Raw genomic sequence first — 24301 nt, forward strand, 5'->3', positions numbered from 1 at the left:
CTCTCAAGGGTCCTGCCTTTCCTCCTCTGGTCTCTCTCCTTCCCAGAGCCTGAGCCCTCTGACTTCTGGCTCATCTTCACTTATAGGCCCTGACCTCTTTGAAGTCTGATATTGATTACAGTGAGATGTCAATTCTCTGCTTGCAATAGGGCACCTGGAACTTATTCAGATAAGCAGAGGCATTTCTAATGCTAAGGAAGCATGTTGGGAGCCATGACCTTCTTCTAAGTAATGGTGTTTCGGGAAAGGAGGATCAGGCCATTGAAGTGTCACTCTCTCTTTTTTATTAGTTCAGTTGCTTTTTCTCACCACAGGACACTGATTGAATTATGGAGCATTTTGGTTAAAATTTTGACCATGTATCTCTGCCCTCTAGACAGAAGTTTTGGACATTGAGATAGATGGCTGCTGCAGGTTGCCTGGTTTTCCTCACTCAGACTTAACTTTTCAGGCAATAAATTTCCCTGAAGTCTATAAGTAAAACTGCTGTTTCTCTTTGTACATTGGTTGTTTTTTTGTTTTGTTTTGTTTTTTGCCAAATAGTATTAATTTTCAAACATCCCAAGGCATCCTGAGGAGCAGGGCTTGCTCCTCCAAACTTTTTTTTTTTTTTTTTTTACTACCTCCTGATGAAAGCCAATGACTTTGTTCTGTCACAAAAAGAAAGGGCTTAGTGGCTTCCTCTGCCTCTCCACATTATCTTCTTCCTTGTGGGAAATGGGGTGGGGAGAGATCTGGAGAGGTACACTAAGAAGGAAAATGGCTTAGTAATCAGGGGGGTGCCTCTCAACTAGATTGTTCAAGAGAGTAAACTAGGCTTTCTAGAAAAAAACTCAAAGGAACCTTTCTGAGTTATCGCAAGGATAGAACATTTTAGACACACAAGAGAGAAATTATTACATACATTGGAGGCAGTGGGGCTTCATTCTTTCCTAGAACCTTGTTGAAAAGGAAGGTATGGTCCAGGAAAGAAGGAACCCCTGCATCTTGCTGTGCATGTGGGATGAGGAGGCAGCTGTAGGCATCTAGCAGGGTAAAGCCATCCTCTTGGTTTTCAGAGGCTTTACTTTTGTGTGTGTGTGTGTGTGTGTGTGTGTGTGTGTGTGTGTGTGTGTGTGTTTTAATTCAGATAAGGTCCAGGGCCCAGAATGATGCAAACAAATAAAAAAAGGGTCTTTATTTTGAACCAGTTTAGTAACATCAGCTCCCTTCATTCTCTATCTTCAAGTGAGGCTCCCTGACACCCCCCACATTTTAGTGTGCAGAATTGTCCAGCATTTAGACATTTCCTTTTATCTAACTGCACTGCCCATGCTTATATTCAGCGGTTCCATCCCCACTCTATCACAGCTTCAGCAGTTCTAAATCTGGTTTGGGTCAAGTCTTTAGGGTATGATAACCAGCAGCAATATCACCTTGTTTATTGAGCTCCATCTTCTAACACCTGTCAGTGGTCAGTGGTTTTCCCACACCACTTTAGAACTTAGCTCCTTTTTATGGAGTCATTATAAGCAAAGGCTGTGGTCTGTGGAGCCTTGGTGGTCTCTCTCTATATGTGTATGTGTCACATACACATATATAATCATGTATATATAAAATCTTATAATGTTACATTGGTTTAATGTGATCAGTAGTCTTGTTCCACATGATCCTCTCATAACCAGGATTTTACAAACCCTTTCAGAGGAAGCTTGAGCACTGGCTACTCATTCCTGGGCCCAGTGTTCCCCACGATGCCTTCCAGCTGCATTCATGGTGGCCAGTCCAGCTTAAGTGAGAAGGGGATACTGTCCATCCTGCAGGGTGAACATCCCAAGTGCCTGTGCACTCAACCAAGGATAATTCAAAGTTATCAGAAATCACTATAGATGTAACTCCCACTGGAGGAAAGAGTCGTCCTAACTTTGCTCAAGCACTGACTACAAATCCAGCCTGGCAAGGATACCATTACTTCCCAGCATTCTTCTAGTCACTTTTGAACTCCACCATTAACTATTCCAACTAAAAAGAATCAGTTACTATCTTCTGGCCATACTGGTTGCTTTCTCAGTTCTGTTCTGGATGTTGATTGAACATAGAGGGCCTGCAGTGCTCATATATCTGTCCTAACATCCATACCTCATCTCTATCTTTTGGCATTCCCAGCATCCATTAGAATCTATTTCAGTTGCCTCACTTTACAGAGTTTTTCCTGACCCTTTCCACAGAAAGCTTCTCTCCCTCTTCTGAACCCTCCTGGTGCTTTCTCTGGCCTTCTGTTGTGATTGCTGTCATGGTCTCTTTGGTTATTCCTTTGCTCTGTTCAGATCCTAATGGCCTTCCCTCCTCTACCACTGAGCTTTGAGCCTCCTGACAGTGGTGGTTTTGTCCTAGACTCCTCTATATCTCACTCAGAACCTCAGTACTGTCCTGGGTAAATGTATTTTAGTTGATGTAAAAGATGAATTGGAGAGACTATCTTGAGTTTTCTTTTATAAATCTCACACTTGATGATCCAGCTATAATGTGTTACAGGTCCTTTAAAACAACAACAACAACACAAGAACTAGAAGGTTCGTCCTTCCTTCCTTTTTTTTTTTTTAAAAAAAAGAAGGTCTTTTCTGAGGCCAGTGAATTTGGGACACTCATCCACTATACCTCCTTTGGAAGGCCTACAACCCATAGATCATGTGATCAGGAGAGGAGCCCATTTTAATTTCACTGACTTCATTGTCTGATAAACTTGTGTGCCCTCAAAACCATGTTCCCCTCTGCTTATGTACTTACCCCCTACATTACACATGCATGGGAAATTTTTGTGCTAAGGATAAGGAATTAGGACAAAGGACTTCATAGTAAAAGAACAAGGTGTTAAACCCTAGAAAGTGAGTGTCTTGGCTCTGAACAGAGGGCAAGAGAACCATCCAAATATCCCTCTCCTCCTCCCTGAATAGAACAGGGCACTTCTGCCAGATGCTAGATGGTTTGTGGAATGAAGCTGATTCCTTTTTTTTTTTTTAATTGGCACTGGGAATAAACCCAGGGCCTTATGCATGCTAAGCAAAAACTACCACTGAGCCACACCCCAATCCATCTAACCCATGAAGTTGATTCTTTACAAGAATATAACCAGAATGGACTTATGACAAGTGAGTCTCAGGCAAAGCAGCTTGGCTTTCTTAAAAGCACATCTAATGAGCATTATTCACTACATGAAAAGCAGAAAGGAATTTTGTAACCAAATGAAAGAGTCTGCAAAGATGCATTACTCAGAACAGCCCCCTTGAACAAGGACAAGTGCTTCATAGAATAGCAGCTTGCTGCCTTCCCCCGGCTCCCATGATGCATGTCACCAAGTGGGTCATTCAGAAACAAACCTGGGCCTTGCAGGCATTTGGGATTCAACAGGATGTCAAAACAATAGACATACAGGTTTGCTTTTTTAAAAAAAAAAATTGTCTTTTTCATTTGAAATGAGTTCTACACCCAGCTAGACAAGCAGGTGGTCTAAATTGTCACTGTTTTCTAACTCCTGTGCCCACTTGCTACCCATCTGACATTCCTGTTTGATAACACCCATCATGTACATGGGCAGCTAGCAGATCCCGGACCTCAGAGCCATGGCAGCTCCCTGGGAGGGAGGCCATCAGCAGACACTTCTCCGCTTATCTACCAGTGCTGGGGCGGGGCCGGAATGCAGTTTTGACTGGCGGGTGATGTTTCCTGTAAACATGAAGATGACTGCAGCCTGTGAGCCCCCCACAATGATGAAACATCCTGAGATGCGGGCGTGGGTTGGAGAGGTTCCTTCTGTCATCTTGAACAAGCCTCCCTGACTCCTGGGTCTTTGTGTTCTTTTCAGTTCCTCAGCACTTTGTTTGCCCCCCTAAACTTTGTCATGGAGAAAGTGGAAAGCATCCTCCCATCCAGTCTGTGGCACCAGCTGACGCGGATCTGAGGGGAACCACCATCCTTCAGCCTCCTCTCCCAGCTAGCTGCCACTGGCTCTTCTGTGCCAACTCCTCGTGGACCGCAAGAAAGCATGACTTTGAAAAGGGAAGCCATTCCGAGATTTTAAAATGTTCATGGACTGTCTGTTCCATATTAAAAGCTGTTTTTGTTGTACAAAATCCATTGATGTTCAGTTCTATTTTATTTTGCCTCCAGAAAAAAAGAAAAAAGTAAAAAATAAACTTTTGTGTATTGCAGCAACCAGTTGTATCTTCTTATATATTCCTTCCAACCCTAAAAGTGTTGGTGTGGATTCCACATAAACCTGTGGATTGACATTAATTCCCTGGAACCCAGGTCCACTGAAATGCCACCCTGTGGTTTCCTTCGCTGATGGAACTCATCTCAGCAGGCCCTTAGAATCCATCACAGCTGGTAGATTAGAAAACGAAATGGCAAAACTACTAACCCCAAATCAAGTATCCTCATAGGCCATGGACATACACACACACACACACACACACACACACACACACACACACGAAAAGCTTCCAGAATCAATGTCAGGGAGCATGAATGAAACAGAGGTATGTGCCTTCATAGGTTCTAGCTCAGAGACTCTACTTATTATACAGTACTCAACACTGCAGTTCCAGGAATCATTTTGTGTTCTCTGTTTGAAAACTAGTTGTGCAAAGGCAACTTCTGATGAGACTCAACCATCTATGGTAGACCCTGACTACCTACATTGCCAAGGTTTTCCCATAAAGACATTTCATAGTTTTTAAGTGTGTTTGCATTCCTGATGCTTAATACAAGCATTCTTTGAGCATTTTAGTGATCTGAACCAAAATTATCATTTGTCCTCACCACCTTTAAAAAGCCTTCCACATGATTCATACCTTGCAGAGCATCTGGCTTTACTTAAGCAAGAGAAGAAAAATAAATAAACTGGAATCCTCTATCTGAAGTAAAAAGCACTTCTATTTAAAAATCTGAATCTAGTGCTTTAAAAAGGGACTATCCTTTACATAGTTTGTTTTCCCTTTTATTTAGAATCCTGACCTCCCGCACTGTGTTATGGTCAATGGTGTGCAAGGGAGCTCTACCCAGGCTCTTTCCCAGCTGACCTGTGATTGGTTCCTGGTTTCTGCCCAAGACCAGGGCAGAAATTGAGGGGCATGTGGCCTTCTGATACTTTGGTAGACTTTTCCTTTTTGAGCAAAGCCCTGATGGGAATATACAGCTTGCTTTTCCTCTCAAAGAAAATTTCCGGTAAGAGCTTGATCCCATATACGCACCAGTCATATTGTTCTTGGGGGCAGCAGCCATATCTGCCTAGTTGAACTCTTGGCCTCTCCTTCCTGCACAAGCACTTGACAGAGTAGATGCTCAAATGATTGGGTGAATGAATTGGTGTAGTACATGATGGGTACCAACATTTTTATCTTTTTAGAGGAGAGAGATTGGCTGTAGCTGAAAAGGACCAGGAAGACTTAGAATTGTAGTTTAGAGCTAGAAGAAAAAGGAATTGCTTAATATAATTTAAATATGATGTTTAATATGATTTAATAGATGAGGAAACAAGAGAATCTGGCCTGTTTAAGCCAGAATTCCAGATTGTGATAAGACCTAAGTGAAAGGTTTGAGAGCTGTAGGCTGTGGGAAGTGGCAATGGCCCAAAGCAAGTTGTTGATAGAAACCCCAAGTTACAGGAAATGCAGCAAAGAAATGTAAGTCAAGGATTTAAATGTGCCTAGTGAATTTAATAATTTGGACCTGCATGGGAAGCTGAGACAGAAGTTAGACTTTAAGGGGTAGAGAGAGTGAATAGAAGGGGTGCAGGTAGAAAACAGATGTAACAGAGAGAAGACACAGAGGCGAGGGAGTGAGAGGAAGGATCACTGAAGGAGAGAAGTCCATGGACCAGAAGTGAAGCCAATTAGATGAGGAGAAAGGAAACATCTCTGAATTTGAGGGAAGCAGATTATATGAACTTATTAGACCTTCACCCCATAATCCAGATTGCTCTTCAGGTAGAGACCCTTATATCAGTTTTCCCTTCCTTCCACTACCTTTTCAACCATTCCACCCAACTCTTGAGCAAACCCACAACCCACTTGCAGTGCTGGCCTCCCAGGGCCTGGATGCCATGGAGGTTGTTGTCTTCTAGCTCTGTTTTGCTGCCCCAAAGGACCAGTGTTCAAGCTGTTTTTATTTTGCAGGTTTTATATATCTCTGAAGAGGCAAAGACAGAGTAAACAAAATAACAGCAAAAATGTAAATGATGATTTTTTTTGGTGCAAGCTCTTATGGTTTTTACACAAGGTCCAGGGTTCCCAACTTTCATGGAGGTGACAACTGGAATCCAAGTCTCCGTCTGCTTTTCTGCTTCTATTTCTACATGAAAGTGTATCAAAATCTTTTCTGATGGGCTTTTCTATGAAGACTCTTCCAACAGGAAAGTAAGTGTCCCTTACTTATAACTAATATGTATTTGGTGATACAGATGCAAGCATTCTAATTTAATATAAGCAAATTGAATCTACCAGTATACACAGGAAATAATACAATAAGACCAAATGCAATGATCTGTAGGTTTGTTTTCAACTTCTTTATCAGTACTTACCAGTATCAAAGTCATTACAGCTTTACAATGAATTGGGGAGCCCTTTTTATTTTTATGTGGCCTTTAATAAAGCCTGAAATTATTATCTGATTTCCAAATTTGATAAAATTGGACATAAAACTTCTGATTTTTGCTTTGTTAATAGTGGATTTCTCTCTAACTGCTATCGTGATCAGTTTATGCAGATTTTTCACTTCTTACTTAGTTTTTCTAGGAAATTACCATTTTCTGTAGGCATTTAACTATGTTACCACAGAGTAGCAGGATGTATAATTTATTTATTTAATCTATTCTGTATCTGTGGTTATTTTTCTTTTTTTCATTCCTGATTGTATTTTTGCTGTTCCTTCTTTCTCACTTTTAATTAGCCTCACAAACTTTATTTTATTCTTTCAAAGAAACAAGTTTTTGATTTACCAATGCATTCAACAATTATTTTTATGTGATTTATTAATTTCAGTTTTTATCTATTTATTTGCACATGCTAGTTTCTCTTACCTTATAAGAAGCATAGTCTTTCTAATTTTCTTAGATGAGCTTGTGGTTTACTTTTATTTTATTCTAAAAACAGGTGTGTGTAAGGCTCTAATGTTTCCTGAGGTATTTTTAAAGAACATTTAAAAATTACCACAGATACAGAATAGATAAAATACACAAATTAGCTTTATTTTTCCATACATTTTACTATGAAGTATTCTCCTTTTCATTTTTTTCCCTAGAAATTTAGAAATTCCTGTTTTGGTTTTTCCTAAAGGAGTGATCATATGTAAGTATTTCCTAATAATTGGTTCTCTATTACTGCCTTTAAGGAATGAGTTTTTAATGTTATTGTACAAAATCTAATGGAAACATAAAAGCACAATATACCTTATTACTTCACAGCCAGAGGTCACTTCTAAGTAAACTTTTGATCCCTTTTTTTATGTTTTTTTTTTAAAAACTGTATCTTAAATGTGAAATTTTAAGGGCATTGTTAAAGTGTTGAAGACATGTTTATGCTGCTTCCATGGATTCTCCTCATTTTTCTCATTGCTCATGACATGCACTTCACCAAGCTGAAACAAACCTGTATGCTAAGTCCCCCCACCCCCCAAGAGCTGAGAGCTGCAGGTGAGTGGCACCTTTAGTAAGTACTGAAAAGGAGAAGCTGTTTTGCTTCTGCTTTGCAGTAGTGACAGCTAGGGCTGGTTGTACTAGGAGCTGAAATGTCTGGAGGGCTAGGGGTTGGGAGGTTTAAACCATGCTTGAAGGACCTAGTCTTGCCATTCTGGGTTTTGAGGTTTGGGATGGCTAAGGCTGAGCATACAGAAATGGTTGAAATAAAAATGCCCAAGTGGAGGTGGACTGGACCTCTACCAGAAATGTTCTGGATAGCTGCATAGGCTTGAGGGATGATGGCCTTCAGGTGACTTCAGTTATCTCCTTCAGAGTAATATCCATAACTCTTCAGTAGGACCAAAGACGGCAGACAGGAAGCAAGTTATCTTTCCCTCTTCTCCATCTTGTCTCCTGTTGTGTTTACTCCCAGTGGGTTCCACAGGCCCTTGGGTCCCACCATGTATGTAACCCACCTTAGGAAGAAAGTTGTGGCATTAGAAACTTCAACTGACTGTCATTAAAAGGCGAGCAAGCCTCAAGTGGGTGTTTTTGTCCAGGGAAGGGGCAATACAGGGGTTTTACAGAGTGTGTAAAGAAAATAATTTTTAAATGTTCTTTGAAAACACTGCTTTCTTCTCTGAACCCCCATCTCACTAAGCCAGGGGAATTTCATCTCAGTCATGAGCAGGGTTCTGTCCACCCCCAGACTGGATCTGCATTCAGAAGGGCCATGTCCTGGTTGCTTCTAAAAACATTGCATTGTTCAGGTTCATAGCATTTCTGATGCCCTTGGCTACCTGCTTTAGTGGTATGCACAAGCTATAGGACCTCAGTGTTCCCCTGGGACCAGGTTCCCCCTACGTGTTTCCTGACACCCTCTTCTGAGGTCTGGGTGCTGCCTTTCAGCTTCTGATGTCTTCCCCACAGACACACAGGACATCTCTACAGGCCCCTCCAACTACAAACTCTTTCAGTTTCAGTCATCTGCATGATGACTTTCAGGAACAAAACATTGCAAACTCTGGGCTCCTCCTTGAAATGTCAAAAGGAAAAATGCAAGAACAAACATGAATTAACATCTCTAAAATATTTGCTCTACAAATCAGATAAACTCCTTCACATTAAGTGCAAATTAGATTCATTTGTCCACTCATTCCTTCACTAAGGAATTATCGAGGACCTCCTATGTGCAAAAAATATTGTCATGCCTTTCCAATTGCACCTTGAATTGGCAGTACTTGTCATGATGCTTACTTTGTATATTCACCTGTCTGTCTCCTCCACTGAACCACAAGGAATTTGATTTCTATGGTATAATATTCTGAGGATACCAGACACTCATAACATAGCTCACTCCTGGGACCAAGTCAAATGAGGATTTTTCCCTACCAGCAAGCAATTTTACATTGAGCATCAGCTGGGCATTCTCTACTCTAATCCAATTGTGGTGTTTGTACCTGGAGATAGTGGCAGATTTTGCAGGTGAGGCCTTAGTCCCAAAGACTGCCCCCACTTCAGACACCAATCAAAAGCCTGGGACTACGGAACTGCTGACCTCCCAGCTACCAGTTGGGATTTCCACAACTCCCTCTTTAGGCTCAAGTAATTTGCTAAAGTATCTCACAAGACTCACTTAAAATGTTTTAAAGGATATGAATAAAACAACCAGATAAAGACACACATAGGACAAAATCTGGAAGGATTCCAAGCACAGGGTCTTCTGTTCCCATGGAGTTTGGTGGCACCACCCTTCCAGCTTATGGACCACAAGGAAGTCTTGTTCACCTTCCCATAGGCCTTTAGTGTTCATCCGTTCGGAAACTCTCCAAACCCTGTCCTTTTGGTTTTGATGGAAACTTCTTGCATTAGCAAAACCATGTAGATATGATTGGAAAAAGGGGATGACCTAATGCTAATAGACTAATGCTAATAATCTAATGCTAAAGGAGTAGAGAAACCCAGCAAGACCTCTGTGTCTAGATTATTCTTGGCCTCTATGGGCAGCACTCCTTCCTCCCAGGGATGTTTTAGGCCCCTTCTAAAGTGGAGTGGCAGGGGGCAGGGGTGTCTCATGATTTCTTATCAGACAAGGTGAGTCAGAGAATTTCTTTATAGCTAGCTCCTGACCTTGGAGAAAGAAATTCTAGTTTCTGTGTCTTGCCTTGGAGAGAAAAAGGAGCAGGTGAAAGGAAGGCAGGGGAAGGTCAGGGGAGTAGATTATGCTTTCTGAGGCCTCATTCATCCCGACACTAGTGTCTTTCACTTTTACCACTCAGGCTGTTCTGAAGCTGCTTCAGGAACCAAGGACAAAAAGCCAAATACTTTAACAGATGTAATGCTTATTATTCTAGTCATTTAGCAAATAGTAAGAGTCAGAGCCAGAAACCATGAATGAAAAACATGACTCTGCTATATTAGCCAGAAGTCTTCAGAGAAACGGCCAATAGCACACATGCACGCTCCCTCCTCACACACACACCTATTTGGTCTGCAAGTTGGAGACCCAGGAAAGCTGGAGGTGTAATTCAATCTGAGTCTGAAAGTCTGACAACTGGGGGACCCAGTGAGTAACTCCCAGTTCAAGGGCTGGAGAAGATGAAATGTCCTATCTCATGCAGACTGGCAGGAAAAAGGAGGGGAATTCCTCCATGTTCTACCTTTTGTTCTATTCAGTTCTTCAACAGGTGTGATGATGCCACCCACATCCTGGGGACCATCAACTGGGTCCAATCTGGGTGCTAATCTCACCTGGAAACACCCTCACAAATACATTTAGAAATAATGTTTAATCTGGGCAGCCCATGGCCCACTTGGGTTGACACCTAAAACCCATCATCACATGTATGTAATTTATAATCCTCCAAGTGACTCTGTGAACTAGTGTCTGATGTCATCAACCCTGTGGAACTGTGACTGATCCAGGAGCTGGGGTTGGACTCCTGAGCATCTGGGCACTGTTCATTTGCCACAGGATGCTTGCTCACAAATCTCCAACTCCATGCCTACCTCCTCTTTCCAGCTGGGAACAGAATCCTCCTCAGCTGACCTTTAGCACTGTGGAAAAGTGCACCAGGGGACACTGCCACTCACCACCCCAGAAAGGTGCAGAGCCTAAGCATCCCTCAAAAGACAAGGTGGACTTCATTTTTTTTTTTTTTTCATGTTCAAATCATGTGTGTTTTGATAGGAGATCTGGAACTAATGTTCTCAGATTAGAAGATTTAAGGATAAAAACCAGTGTATCGCTATGGATTTGAAACAGGAAGAGGATTCTGTAATGAACATAGACCAGTATTTCCCACATTGAGTTTTGAAAAATGTTCATCCAGTGAAATGTTTTTTGGGAGCTGCATTTCAGCCTTTCCCATTCTCTTGGAAATTCCTGATGTCAAAAGAAATGAAAAGTCCTATAATGAAAAAACCTGCTTAACTCAGCACTTCTCCTCCAAATTAGATCCTAGAACACTCTCTTCTTTCCTAAATACTTTTTAACATCTCACAATGTTCACTACAGAAAACATTGGATTAGACTAACACTGAATTAAAAGGAGGTTTCCACAAACAAGACATGTGGTGAGTCTGAGCATCTCATCCATTCTGCCCCTATTGGGGCCTGCCAAATAGAATTTGGAGAAGAATCCCAGATTGCTCACAGCCTGAAATGCTGCTGTACTTTCTAATCAGGCACTGTGTGCTTTGTGTCCACTACTGTCTGCTTAGGAGGACCCTTCATGCTGGCCATGACTGTTAGTCATGGACCCCACAGGAGGATTTTAGGGACCTTTTACCTGCCCATGGATACCAATACAAAGTGGAGAAATTAAGGATCAAGGTAACTGTCAAAATTTGGGTGTCCCCTTCTCTCTCCAGTCACCTAAGAAAAATCCAATGGCTGTTTCTGAGAGAGCCTGTTAAAACCCTAGCTTTTTTGACTATGGCAACCAATCAGTAATGACCATTCACCCCTGGAGACCACACTAAGTAGAAACCCCACCAAGTTGCGTTTTCAGGAGCCTTCCCACCAACCCTAAGTCCTTTGAGTCTAATATCTAACAAATTATATTTTACATATTTTAAAAGCAGGTTACTGACAAATAGGATGATCCCTGTGCAATTAAAATCTGATGTCAGAGTGAGAAAATCCCTTGCTAACTGGGAACTCCCACGTCACTCATTCAATATTAATGATATTTATTCTCCCTCATTGTTCTATTCTTAAAAAATGGCTCCCCTGGTTGCAATGTTATGTTAAGTATATTACATGTTACTCCGGAGTCAGTTCATATATTACATCTCGTTACACTCCTGGGTATACATTTCTGAATAGCTCTCACTCCACAGTTACAGTTCCACATTAAATATGGGCTGCCACGAGTGGAGCCTGAGAGAGTTGTCTGTTCATTTCTGGCTTCTTGTTTTCCCTGGAAGTTCTTCCTCTTTTTGCTGTACACTTGTCCAGTAAGAAAAGTCTACCTGATTCTTTCTCCAGTTTTCTGTAGAGAAGGTCAGAAGTGGGAACCATTTGACGGAGTCCTTATAGCCTTCTGTTGGGGCCAGCAACAGTTTGGCACAAAATAGCAACATGAATTGGGAGAGATGGGGAACAGTGGTGCCAGAAACCATCATGACAAAAGGCTGCAATCAATACCTTCCCTCTACAATATTAACATCAGAATGAGTTTTATGCAGCCATGTAGTTTTTGTCTCTGTGGCTTGCAGGCTCTCAAGCATCTGTGTCATAGCATCATTAAAAGACAGTTCCAGGGATTTCGTAGGATGCAATCTTTTTACTCTCTTCAGTAGAACCTACTGTGACAACACATTTTTATTTCCATTTGCTGCAGAATTCTAGCTCTAATGAGCCACCACTTTTCTTCTTTGCTTTCATTCATTCACTCGACATACATTATACATTGGGTTTCACTCAGCTCTGGGAATGTAACAGTGAACAAGTAAAATTCCAATGTGCTCATCCTGTGAGGTCCACAGCCCTGGGGGAAGTCCTCAGAGCAGTCCCAGGTGCAGCGCTCACATGACTGTTCCTGTAATTCTCCCCTCTGGTGTGGCTCAGAAGAGTGGTAAACAAGCAAAATCAAACAGCTTGCATGTCCTGTCCAAGGGGACTTATGTGATGATTCTCAATGGGCCACAAAGGCTCTCAAAAGGTGAACAAGTCAAGAGCCACTTTTCTCCCATGCCACTTTGCTGGTTTGATTCCCCCTTACACTTTCTTTCAAATTATCGGAGTCCTTGCCCAACACAGTGTGACGAGCCCCAGGCACCTCTCTTTTTCAAGATAAGGGGGAATCTTCAGAAGAATAGTGACTGCAAAGGGACCAAGACACAAGTGTCCCTGGAGCCCACTGCTGTCTCCGTTGGTTGCAAAGCCGAAGGCCTGAGACCTTTGACAAAGGAGAAACAGATTGTGTCCAAAATACATCTCAGCCTCTTAGGGCTGTCTGTAGCCATATAAGGAGCTGGTCAAGAGCTATTTATCAGAGAGGTTCTTGAGGGCAAAGAGAACAGACCGGATACTTCAATTAGCTGAGCTGTCCCCAGTTCTGATGAGTCAGTAGCTGTCAGGAGGACTATCAGCTATTCAAATGGCACAGTTATTGTGATTTTATATGCAAGTGCTGCCAAGGACCCCACTTTTTCCTTTCAACTCCATTGAGCATCTCTGCCCATATTTTCATAGGGTCTTAGACTTCAGAAAATATAGTTTCTAAAAAATAGGCAAGCTAATGGTGGTTTTATAAAAAAAAATATTTTGTTTATTTTATTTTTATGTGGTGCCGAGTATCGAACCCAGGGCCTCACACATGCTAGGTGAGCCCACTACTGCTGAGCCACAACCCCAGCCCTGCTATTGGTGTTTTAATGAGAGTTTTAAATGAAATTGCTCAATGAACACGGTCACTTCAGCCAAAGATGAATCAAAAGGGTTATTGTGGTAATTTGTCTGGTTTTCCTACATGAGCCAAATCTGAACAGAGAAATTGAGACATGACAGGTGCTCCAGACCTCAATTTCTGTGCTTTGTTCAACTGTGATTATATCCACAGACAAACCCAAGGGTACTCTCGGGCTTCCGTAGAAGACCAACAAGTTCCTCTTGGGTCTGAGTAGCAAATGTTTTCATGTATGTAGATTTTCAGGACCCATGCAAATTTGCCTTGAAAAATATCTCTAGATGTTTTTTAGTTCTGAAAAATATAACCAGGTATTTAAGAAACATACTGGATTTTTTAAAAATCTAGAGCTCCACTTAACCCCCAGGTAGTTTTACATAATAGGACAGGCTGATAAGGTAAGCTTTGAGGTATTTGTTTCATTGTTTTCATTGTTATCTCCCCAGGTTGTTTTCTCCATATCCCCTGTAAAAGATATGGATTCCCAAATCTGATTTGATTTGTCCTATCATGAATAGGAAGATTTTCCTCCAAATTTCCCTCTGTTGATTCCATTGTGATGACCTTCAGAACTTCGCATTTTAAGGTCTTTCTGTAATCCTCCTGTCATACTATGAACTTACTTTTGCATTCTCAAAGTTTAGCATAGTGTTTGTGTTAGAGGAGGTCAGCAAATGCCCAGCAGAAGAAGGAGGAAGGACAGAGGGAAGGAAGGCAGTGAGAGTCCTCGACATGCTTTCCTCCCAGCCTGAATTATGAAAGAGCTTGAGCCCATGGGTTTATGGCTGGAGTATGCAGCACCCTCTGTAAAATGTAGTTTGGCAAATGGAACTGAAATGTTTCATCAGGTGTGTTCAGGCCCAATCTACAGTAGTTACTGTCTTAAAAGTCTCTCCATGTGTAAATAGTAAAGACCAAGGCTAGTCTGAGTCTGGGAATCTGAGTAATCCTAGCTCCTTTGCTTGTTCCTCCACACCTCATTTCATAGTGCATGTCCTGCTGTAAACCAGACTGCTGGAAAAGGAAGACATATAAAGAGTTCGGAAGAATAACAAACTATCCAAAGAGAGAAATGAAGAAAATAATCTATTTACGGTAGCATCAAAAGGAATAAAACACATGGGAAAAAACTGAACATATAAAACAACGATGAAATAAATTTAAGAAGACAGAAATAATGGAAAGACATCTATGTTCATAAATTGGAAAGCTCAATATTCATGGTTAAAATGTCCCTGTTACCTGTAGATTTATGGAACCAATGTAATCCTTATAAAAATTTCAATGGCATTTTTTTAAATAAATAGAAAATACAAACCTAAAATTCAGTAAATATCACAAAAAGACTCTGAATAGCCAAAATAATCTTGAAAAGATGAACAAAGTCAAAGGTATCATAACTCCTGACTTCACAATATATTAAAAAGCTACACTAAATAAAACAGTATGGTACTGGCATAAAGACAGACTTAATAAGCCAATGAAACAGAATAAGAAATACAGAAATAAACTCATAAACCCATAAATACACATATAACCAATCAATCATGTGTATTATGAAATGCTAATAATACTCATTAGGGAAATGCTAAATGAAATAAGCTAATCACTGAATGACAAATACTTCACAATTCCATTCATATGAGGAATCTAAAATAGTCAAATGTTAGAAGCAGAGAGGGGAATGGTGCTTGCCAGGGGCAGGGGAGGGGAGGTGGAGAGTTGCTCTTCACTGGTATGAAGTTTCAGTCATACAGGATGATTATCCTAGAGACCTGCTGTACAACATTGTGCTTAAAGTTGATAATACTGCACTACACACCTAAAAATGTAAGAGGATAGATCTCAAATTATCTGTGCTTACCAGAATAATAGTGTTTTAAAAATCATCCATATTGGTTTGTGGAATCCTCCTACTTCCTTGTTCTATTTCTATCCTGACAGACAAGTCTCAGTGTTCTTAATAGAAAGAAAGTTGTTCTTTAGAATAGGTTTTCTCCATTCATCACTATTGCACTTGAGGCCAGGCACTTCTTTGTGGTGAAGGACTGTCCTGTGCATTATAGGACATTTAGCAACATCACTCACCTCCACCTTTTGTTATCTCCACAGTTGGGATAACAAAAAAGGTTTCCAGAAATTGTCGTATCTCCTCCAGGCCTAAACCACTTCTGGCTAAGAACCACTGCTTTAGGAAGAGTCCTGACAAGCAGAGAACGTGGACACCCCAAGTGTCAATGGTGAGTGTCAGATGCAGTATGATATGGAGGTACATGACCTGATGAAGTCATTTGCTCAGACATGCAGCAAGTCTCATTGTGAGGGTGAAGCCCCCCTTCTGGCTGCTATAGATGAAAATGGTGAGAACATATAAAGTACACATTTCTTTCAGTCTTTACCAAGTTTTCTATTTCCAATGAAGTTAAAGGAGAAAAAGTCTCTATAGTAATTTCCTAGGGCATTGCAAAAATTTACCACAAATGGAGTCACTTAAAACAACAGAAGTGTATTATTTCACAGTTCTAGAGGTCCCAAATCAAGGTGTCAACAGGGTGGCACCACCCCCAAAGACCCTAGGGAGAATCCTTTCTCCTCTTCTAGTTTTGGTGGCTCCACGTGTTCTTGACTTGAGGCTACATTGCTCCAGTCTTTGCCTCCATCCTCACAAGGCCTCCTCCTGTGCGACTCATAAGAATACTTGTCATTGGATCATCAAGATAATCCAGGATGATCTCATCCAGATATCCTTAACTTAATCATATATGCAAAGGCCCTTTTCTCAAATAAGGTCACATTCCAGGCTGCGAATATACTTTGTTGGCAGTCCCCCATCCAACCTATTATATACTCTAAAACAAAGCTCCATGTTTGAAAAACAGAGAGAATAATATTTTTATATTTTGTTTTTTTTAAACATTTGAAACAAACACAAACTTCCAGAAAAGATGGAAGTTGTAGTTCAGAAACATGTTTTTGAGATTTGGTTGCTGACACAGTGCCCGTTCTCCTGATACATTAGTGTGCATTTCCTACAAAGATAATGTTATGGTTGGATCTGAAATGTCCCCCACAGACTCATGTGTTGAAGGCTTGGTCTCTAGTGCAGGAGTGTTCAAAGGTGGGGCTCTTGGGAAGTAATCGGACCAGGAGGACGCTAACCTCATCAGTGGAGTCTAAAGCTGAATGGGTTATTAGGATATAGGGCCCAGTGGGAGGAAGTGTGACTGGGGGCATAGTTTTGAAGGGTATATTCTTGTCCATGGCCCCTTACTCTCTGCTTTCTGGCTGCCATGAGATGTAGAGCTTTCCTCTGCTCTGCCAAATCTCTGCTCTGCCGCTCTTCTGCAAAGCCTTCTTTGATCCTCCCTGCACAAGGGTTGCTCCTCTTGTCTCCCTCAGGGTACGCTATAGCTTGAATGTTCCCACCAAAACTGATGTTGAAATTTAATCCTCACCTTGAAGTATAAGGAGGGAGGAAATAAGTCAATTATGGTGTTTGGAAGTGGGCTCCTTGGAGGTGATTAAAGTTAAATGAGGCTGTGAGGAGCCCTAATCCAATGGGACTGTGGCTGTTTAAGAAGGGGAGACACATGAGCTAGGAGACTCTGTCTCTCCACATGATGCTCTGCCCTGCCTTGGGACTCTGCCGAGAGTCTCCACCAGCACGAAGACTTCAGCAGATGCAGCCACCTAATCATGAACTTCCAGCCTCAAGACTATGAGCCAAATAAAGCTTTAAGCTTTACAAATGACCCATTCTATGGTATTCAGGTATGGCAACAGAAAATGGGTTAAGACCATGTATTTCATTTAGCACTTGATTTACTTTGCCTAGATTGTGATCATTTTGATTCCTGTCTACAAGTTCTTTAACAGCAACTTTTGATTAACACATACTCTTTGTCCTTATTTAACATTTGCCTTAACTCTTCAAAGTGGGGTTGCTAGCCCCACTAGAAATGAAAAAAAAAAAAAAAAACTGAGGCTCAAAAGGTTTAAATTTCTTCTTAAGATAACACAGTTGGTGAGCTATGGAACCAGAGGGTAAGTCCGTTCACTCTCTGAGGTGAGCTCTTTCTTTCTTCTAAACCGGTGGGTCCCAGTCTTCATGGTGCATTAAAATCATGTGGGGTATTCTTAGAAACCATCGCTCCATCAAGACATTCTGATTGAATGCTACAGAATATAACCTGAGCATTGAGCTTTTTACAAAATGGTCCTCAGGTGATTTCTAATGTGCAAGATAATTTGGAAACCTTGGCCCTAGTTTTTCAGGACTTCCCCCCAGTGTCTGGCACACAAAGGAGTTCAATGCATGTTTGCTTAATCTTTTCTCCGTGTGCTTTTCTGGTCCATTGGACAATCTCCCTAAATTCTGAGGCTGGCAACAATTCGAAAGCAAAGGAAAAGAGCAGAGAAAGACATAAGCTTTCAGTCTAACTGGAGCCCCGAATTCATTTCCGATGAAATTTCCCAAACCGATAGGAAAAAAATTAGGAAGAGCCGGCCAAAGGTAAACTCGAGCTAAGCTTGCTCCTCACTTGGCAAGAGAAGCCCCCTCCCCAGACTCCTCCAGGCCCCTGTGTCTCCACTCCAGCAGCTGTGTGTTGACACGATTTGTTTCTACAAATTGATCCCAAGGCAGCACCTACCTTCTTGGGAAGAGAGGCTGAGGTTCTGCAGGGAAGGTGAGGACTGTGACAACATCAGGTCACACTCCCTGAATCCCCGACACTGTTCCTGTGGCAGGCTGTCACAGCCACGCACTGCCCAAGAAACTGCTGGGGGGGAAAAAAAATCTCACTGGGTCAGTTGCTCCCCTTTGAATAATTTAAGACTATTATATTACAGCCAAATTCATGGAAGGGAATTGGAAAACTAGACTTTTTCTTCAAAATGTTTGTCCCATTAAGACTTTATTTACAACTTAAAATATTAAATCCTGTCAATGAGGAAACATCACCTGATAAAACTGCTATGAGTTTACACGTGCTTCCTGTCTAATTTGTAGGCCATGCATTCTTAGAAAGTTGTATGAAAGCTTCTGTTTTGTTGCATTTAAGGAGCAAACAACTCAGAAGACCTTTCAGCATCCACGATGGCTGTAAAACTACGCCTCGCAGATGTTATTGGATCCAGATGTTGGTCATTGCTAGCAATAATCTAGAACATATGAGAGGTATGGGCATCCTTTCTGTCTGTTCAAAGTTCAGGAATAATTAAATAATTCACTGACCAAACTTTATTTGGAGTCCTCACTCCATGCCCCCACACACATGATGTTTGAAATACAAGACCAAGTACTTGACAGAACCTGTGAATCACACAGTAGTGTTCCTCTAGAGAGCTTCCTGAAGCTATATTAACCGGCTCCAATCAAGTGATATCCTCAGGCAATAATTAAGGAGATGCTTCAAGTGGTCCAGGTGGGTAGCTTGTCATGGAAGCTAGGCAAGAGAACCAGGTGGACTTCATGATTTTGACGCTAAGTTTGGTAACACTTTCTTCACTGCAAGAGAGTCAGTTTAGAAGTTTACTTACTAAATACTTCCCAGCTCTGTGGTAAGTCTGAGGGTCTGTCATTTAATAGGATGGGGTGGTCATGGAGGCCTTTACCTGAGGTGTGTGCTCAACTTGGAAGAGGGTAAACGTTGGGAAGCTGTCAACAGGCTCAGCCAGGAAACACTACACTATTTACAGTAACAAAGATAAATCAATAGAAGGAATCAGTAACTGGAAAGCAGAAAGGTAACCTTGATGTACACCGAGTTAGGAAGTACATGAAGTAGCTACCTCCCCTACGGGTAGAGGAACAAAGGAAAAGGTTGCACTATTAAAATATGGAAATTTGAAGTCTCTGGAGCTGATGGAGGGGCCCTAGCCAGGTGGTGCTGGTGTCCATCTGTTAGAGCCACAGAGAGGTTGGTGGGGATGGGGGGGGTTGCTGCAAACTGGACCTGCTTCTGCTATTGGAATAACACAGACAGGAATATCCAATAGATAGGAGAGAGCCCTCTCTTCCTCTTTCTCTGGCCTTACAGTCCCCTCCAGCAACTCTTTTCAAAGAGCCTACAAAGGTGCTGGGGGCAAAACAGAAATGTGGTTTGCAATTTCAGCCCAGCAGCCAGCAACCAGAGCCCAGCACAGAGGGGTGGTTTGAGCTCAGAGACAAGCTCCCTACCCAGCCCGAGAAGGAATGGAAACAGGGGCAGGTACACTCAGAGAAATTGGTAAGCAAAATAGTAGCATTATCCACCAGGTCCATGAACCTATTTTGTATCATTTTACCCACTCACCTCTTAATCCTCTCAGCAGAACTGCGGCTCAGAGAGGTTAAGTAACTCTCCAACCTTACCCAGTACATGACACACAGAATGGGGTCTGAATTCCATTCTGAACTGAGTATTTGATTTCAAAGCTCCTTCCACAGCAAAATGCCTGGCGTGTACTAACAATGTGCTTGGTGTATGTGGGCAGCAACGCATGCAGACTAGAGGGGAATGAAGTTAGAAAGGCAAGTTTGGGCTCCATTGTGGAGGGGTAAGGGCTTTGCACCTTTCAGGTAATGGAAACTAGTGAAGATTTTGGAAGACTTGAAATGATGGAAACTATTTTAGAGTGATTTATGGGGAAGAGAGGACAATCGAGTGCTAGCAAGCCATAGTGTGTGTTAATTACAATAACTCAGAAATGAGGTAGGTGGTGCCAATGAAGAAAAGGGGGATGGGAAGAAGTATTTGGAAGAAAGAATAAATGGAAATGCTAAGGCATAGGTATTCTATGAAGAGTAGGATTCAATGATAATCCTGAAGTTTGGGGAGCTAGATAACTAAAAGAATAATGATACTGCCTTCAGAAATGGAAATTGTGGGCATTCTGGAGTGTTTTCCTTTTAAAATTTGGCCTCTGCCTCCCAGCTTGGCCCCTTTCCCACAACACATCATGAACATAGGATTCTCTGCACTCTCATCTTTAATTGATGATTTAGAATTAATTGAGAGTTAACTGCTAGGTGGTTGGGGAAAAGATTAAAATGAACCTTGGGAACTGGATTCTATAACCAATCTGCTGTTATTCACGAGCTACTTGACTTTATCGAAGTCAAGTATGGCTAAGAAGAGGAGTTGCTGGAATCATGGATAGCAATGATTCTCAACATTCAGTATACATCCTAATCATCTAGGGAGCTTTAGAGAAGCTCCAACACCTGGCCCATCTTTAGAAAGTCTGATTTGATTAGTCTAAGACCCAACTTTCCCCCAGCCCAGAGTGGCCCTAAGGGCAGGGTCTGGGAATGGAGAAGGTGGTACAGGGCAGGTCTTGAGATGGGTTGAAAAGTGTTGAGTGGGAACCAGTGGTAGTTGTAGTAGTTGTAGTTGCAATTGTGGTTGTTGTGACTAACAACTTTGGTTATGTATGTGAATGCCTGCTTATATATATTCTCAGCTGACCCCAAGGAGTTCTACTAATGTCTAAGTGCTGTCTGCAGAAGAGATCTCACCCAGAACTGGTTTACTAGTTTCACCTTGCAAAACAAAGAGGCCAGGAAACAAAAGATCTCTGGTCAACCATAGAGCCCAGTAGAGCATTTTAGATTTTCATAGTTTCAACCCCAAATGAAGACATTAAGACTTTCAACTGGAATTTAATTTAAAAAAACCAAGAGTCTGCCAGTATCTAATTGCTGGTGAGTGCCATAGGGCTTTCTGAGATGGATAGATTATATACATGACCGTGTTTTCTGGAAGGGTAGTACATAATTTTGGAGTGGTTCAAGAGAGCCCCAGTTAACCTAGATAGTGGCTCAAGAGAGCCCCAGTTAACCTAGATAGTAGGTACTAATGTAAAAGTCTGACCAACACAACCCTTGAAATTCCATCATGATATGAAAACGGTGGATCTCTGCTCTCACAACTCAAGTTTTTCCTCTAGTGTTAAAACATTGCTTATCCTTCTCTCATCCCTGAAGGGATGGTTAGTTTGAGTTTTTTAAGTGCCATTTATACCTAAATATAGTGTCTTTAAATATAAAACTCACACCTGGAAGGCTGTGAAGCTCAAGATGAGAAAGAAGTTGCACCCAGAAGCAGGCACACTGAGGAAGGGCAGATCACATCCCAGCATGTCTCACCTGCTCACTCACCAAATGGCCCCATTTGCTCACATTTTTACCCACAACTCCTTCTTCTCTCTGTCTTTCAAAATGCTATGAGTGTTGTGTTTCAGACATAAACTATGAAGACCTTCCTGTGGGACAGGACTCATATTAGATAGTTTATTGAAAGGTAATGGTGAAGTAGGGGCTAGTCACCCCAATCCACATGCTACATGTATCAGATGTACACCAGCAATGCCACAATATCCCAGCTGGCCTGGAATCCCCTTAGTGAAGCACAGACTTGATGTCAAGAAGCCTGATGTGAGTATGTGGAGTATGAAGCATGCATACACCTCATTGTCCCCAAATTAGCATTACCCCTCTCTGTAGTTGTTTCCTGAGACTAAACAGTGGGGTACGTGTGTTTGTATCACTTTTTGTATCAACGGCTTCAAGTCACCTCTTGTTCTTAGGATGATGGAAATAAACATCAAACTCACCTTCCATGATCACGCTTTTCTTGGCCCAAGTCTCAGGCTAAATTGGTAACCACGGGAGAAAATGGTGAGGAAAGAGTCCATATAGGAAGACTCTCCCTTCCCTGGAATTTTAAGTTTTCTTGTTCTTATTGCTTCTATAACTCTCGAGTGCCTTTACGTTTTTCAAATTCATTTTTTTTTCTGGTTGTCATGGTAGGATTAGCCTGCTCTGACCTTCTACATTTTACTGAAAGGAGAGGCTCAGATCAGCTTCCTAAGCTAATGGATCTGGTACGATACCTACTAAGCATAGAAACGAAGACACAAATCATTTTGGAGCAGAATTTCTTTCTGAGAGCAGTCATGTGTGTACCCAGACTTAGTTATTCTAATAAGAGTGCACTATTAGACCCTTCTTACCCTAGGGAGAGGATAGAGTACAATCTTTTAAAAATTCCTGTGGCTTTTCAGTTTGCAAATGCGTGTGAGACACCACCCTCTTCTTTCCAAGAGTTGAAATTAGAGAAAGCTGTTTTTAGGAGCGTGGCCCTAACAAATATCTGCTGGCATAAAAGGACCCCAAGGGCCTCAAAGGAGGATTCCTTTTAGAGAATCTACTGGGGGATTTGGGCTCATCAAATAAGCATGGAGGTTCCTGGGAAAGGAGAGCTTCTGACCAAGCATGTAGGTAGGTGAGACCGAAGAACCCCTACATCCATCACCAGGACATATTGTCACTCTGAGAACAATGGCTGTCCATGTGAGTGAGAACTATAGGAGCTATCTATACCTGGGGCAAAAGTGTGAACTTTGGGCTGTTTTGGAGTCTAGATCAGCAAGGCTGTCCAACCTGATCTTTGAGCTAGAGTCCTGCCACTCCATGGGACTCCTGTGCAATGAATGAAGGGACCTAGTGAAAGCAGAAGCAACACTACCCACAGACACATTTGATTTAGAAAGTCCTGGGGATTCTTGGACAATTTGCAAAAGTAGCTGAGAGGGAAGGGGGATGGAGATTGAGAGGTGTGTGTGATCCTGGCTTTTTGCTAATTGCAATATATGGGTGAACAAGCAATAAATTGGGGAAAATGTGTAAAGCTAGTAAAGAAGGTTACATCAGTTATTGGAGCATTCAAGCTCCAGTTATTCATTAGTAATGGGAGTAGGGACAGAGTATAGAGGAAGAAAATTCTTAGCAACATGTTAATATTTACGTATTTTAAGACAACTCAGCTCTTGGATACCAGTAGGCTTTTGTGATCCTTTTCATTATCTACAGGAAATTAATCAGAATGTGAATTTCTGATGCTTTTATAGGTGGTTCATTATATATGTGATCCTAAAGATTTACTTGAAGACACTTCCTGCTTTCAGTAAGTTGAACTTTTACTGAAATTGCAGCTTTATAGGTTAGATTAATTTTAGTGAAACATTGATATTTTATACTAGATTTTTTAATGGTTTTCTTTCCATTCAAAGTCTCTAATATTCATTACTAAATCTTCATAGCCTTTTTCTTATAGTCCTGCACTGCCATTTTTAATAAATAATAATAATTTTAATAAATAATAATGAATTATTATTTATTTCTAGTTTTTTTAATTTTTTTTTTTTTTAGGTTTAAGTGGACACAATATCTTCATTTTACATTTATGTGGCACTGAGTGCCTCATGCATGCTAGGCGAGCACTCTACCTCTAAGCCACAACCCCAGCCCCTTCTAGTTAGTTTTTGTGTGTGTGTGTGGTGGCAATAGTACTGGGGATTGAACCCAGGGACACTCTTGTCTCTAACCTACATTCCCAGCCCTTTTTATTTTGTATTTAGAGGCAGAGTCTCTCTGAGTTGTCCAGATTGGCCTCAAACTTACAAATCCTCCCACCTCAGCCTTTGAAGTAGCTGGAATTACAGATACATGCCCCTGTACCTGGTTATTTCTAAGTATTTTTGTTTCTATTATAAGTAATAAAATCCTAATCCACTTCCCCAGTTCCTGTAAGTTCTCCTCACATCTACCCACACATGCAAACCCACTCTCCTTTTAGATTGATTGAAGAATTTTAAGAATAAAAATATTCATTTCTCTACATGATAAGAAATTATGCATTTTGTTTTCAGGGGAAACCTTAAGATTTATTTTTATTAAACAATGTCT

At 41.4% G+C, this 24301-nt stretch overlaps 1 protein-coding gene across 4 annotated transcripts in view; it reads left to right on the plus strand.

The window, feature by feature from the left end:
- Nucleotides 1-4111, plus strand: part of St7 (suppression of tumorigenicity 7) — a 262405-nt gene extending 258294 nt beyond the window's left edge. For all 4 annotated transcript variants that reach the window (XM_076861670.2, XM_076861677.2, XM_076861683.2 and 1 more), the window contains one exon: nt 3842-4111. In XM_076861670.2, coding sequence (XP_076717785.1) covers nt 3842-3937 — 96 coding nt within the window. In that variant the 3' untranslated portion in view covers nt 3938-4111. The remainder of the gene's footprint in view (nt 1-3841) is intronic.
- Nucleotides 4112-24301: the final 20190 nt, after the last annotated feature.

This window comes from Callospermophilus lateralis, chromosome 1 (genome assembly GCF_048772815.1).
Source record: "Callospermophilus lateralis isolate mCalLat2 chromosome 1, mCalLat2.hap1, whole genome shotgun sequence".
In the NCBI taxonomy this organism is placed as follows: domain Eukaryota; kingdom Metazoa; phylum Chordata; class Mammalia; order Rodentia; family Sciuridae; genus Callospermophilus; species Callospermophilus lateralis.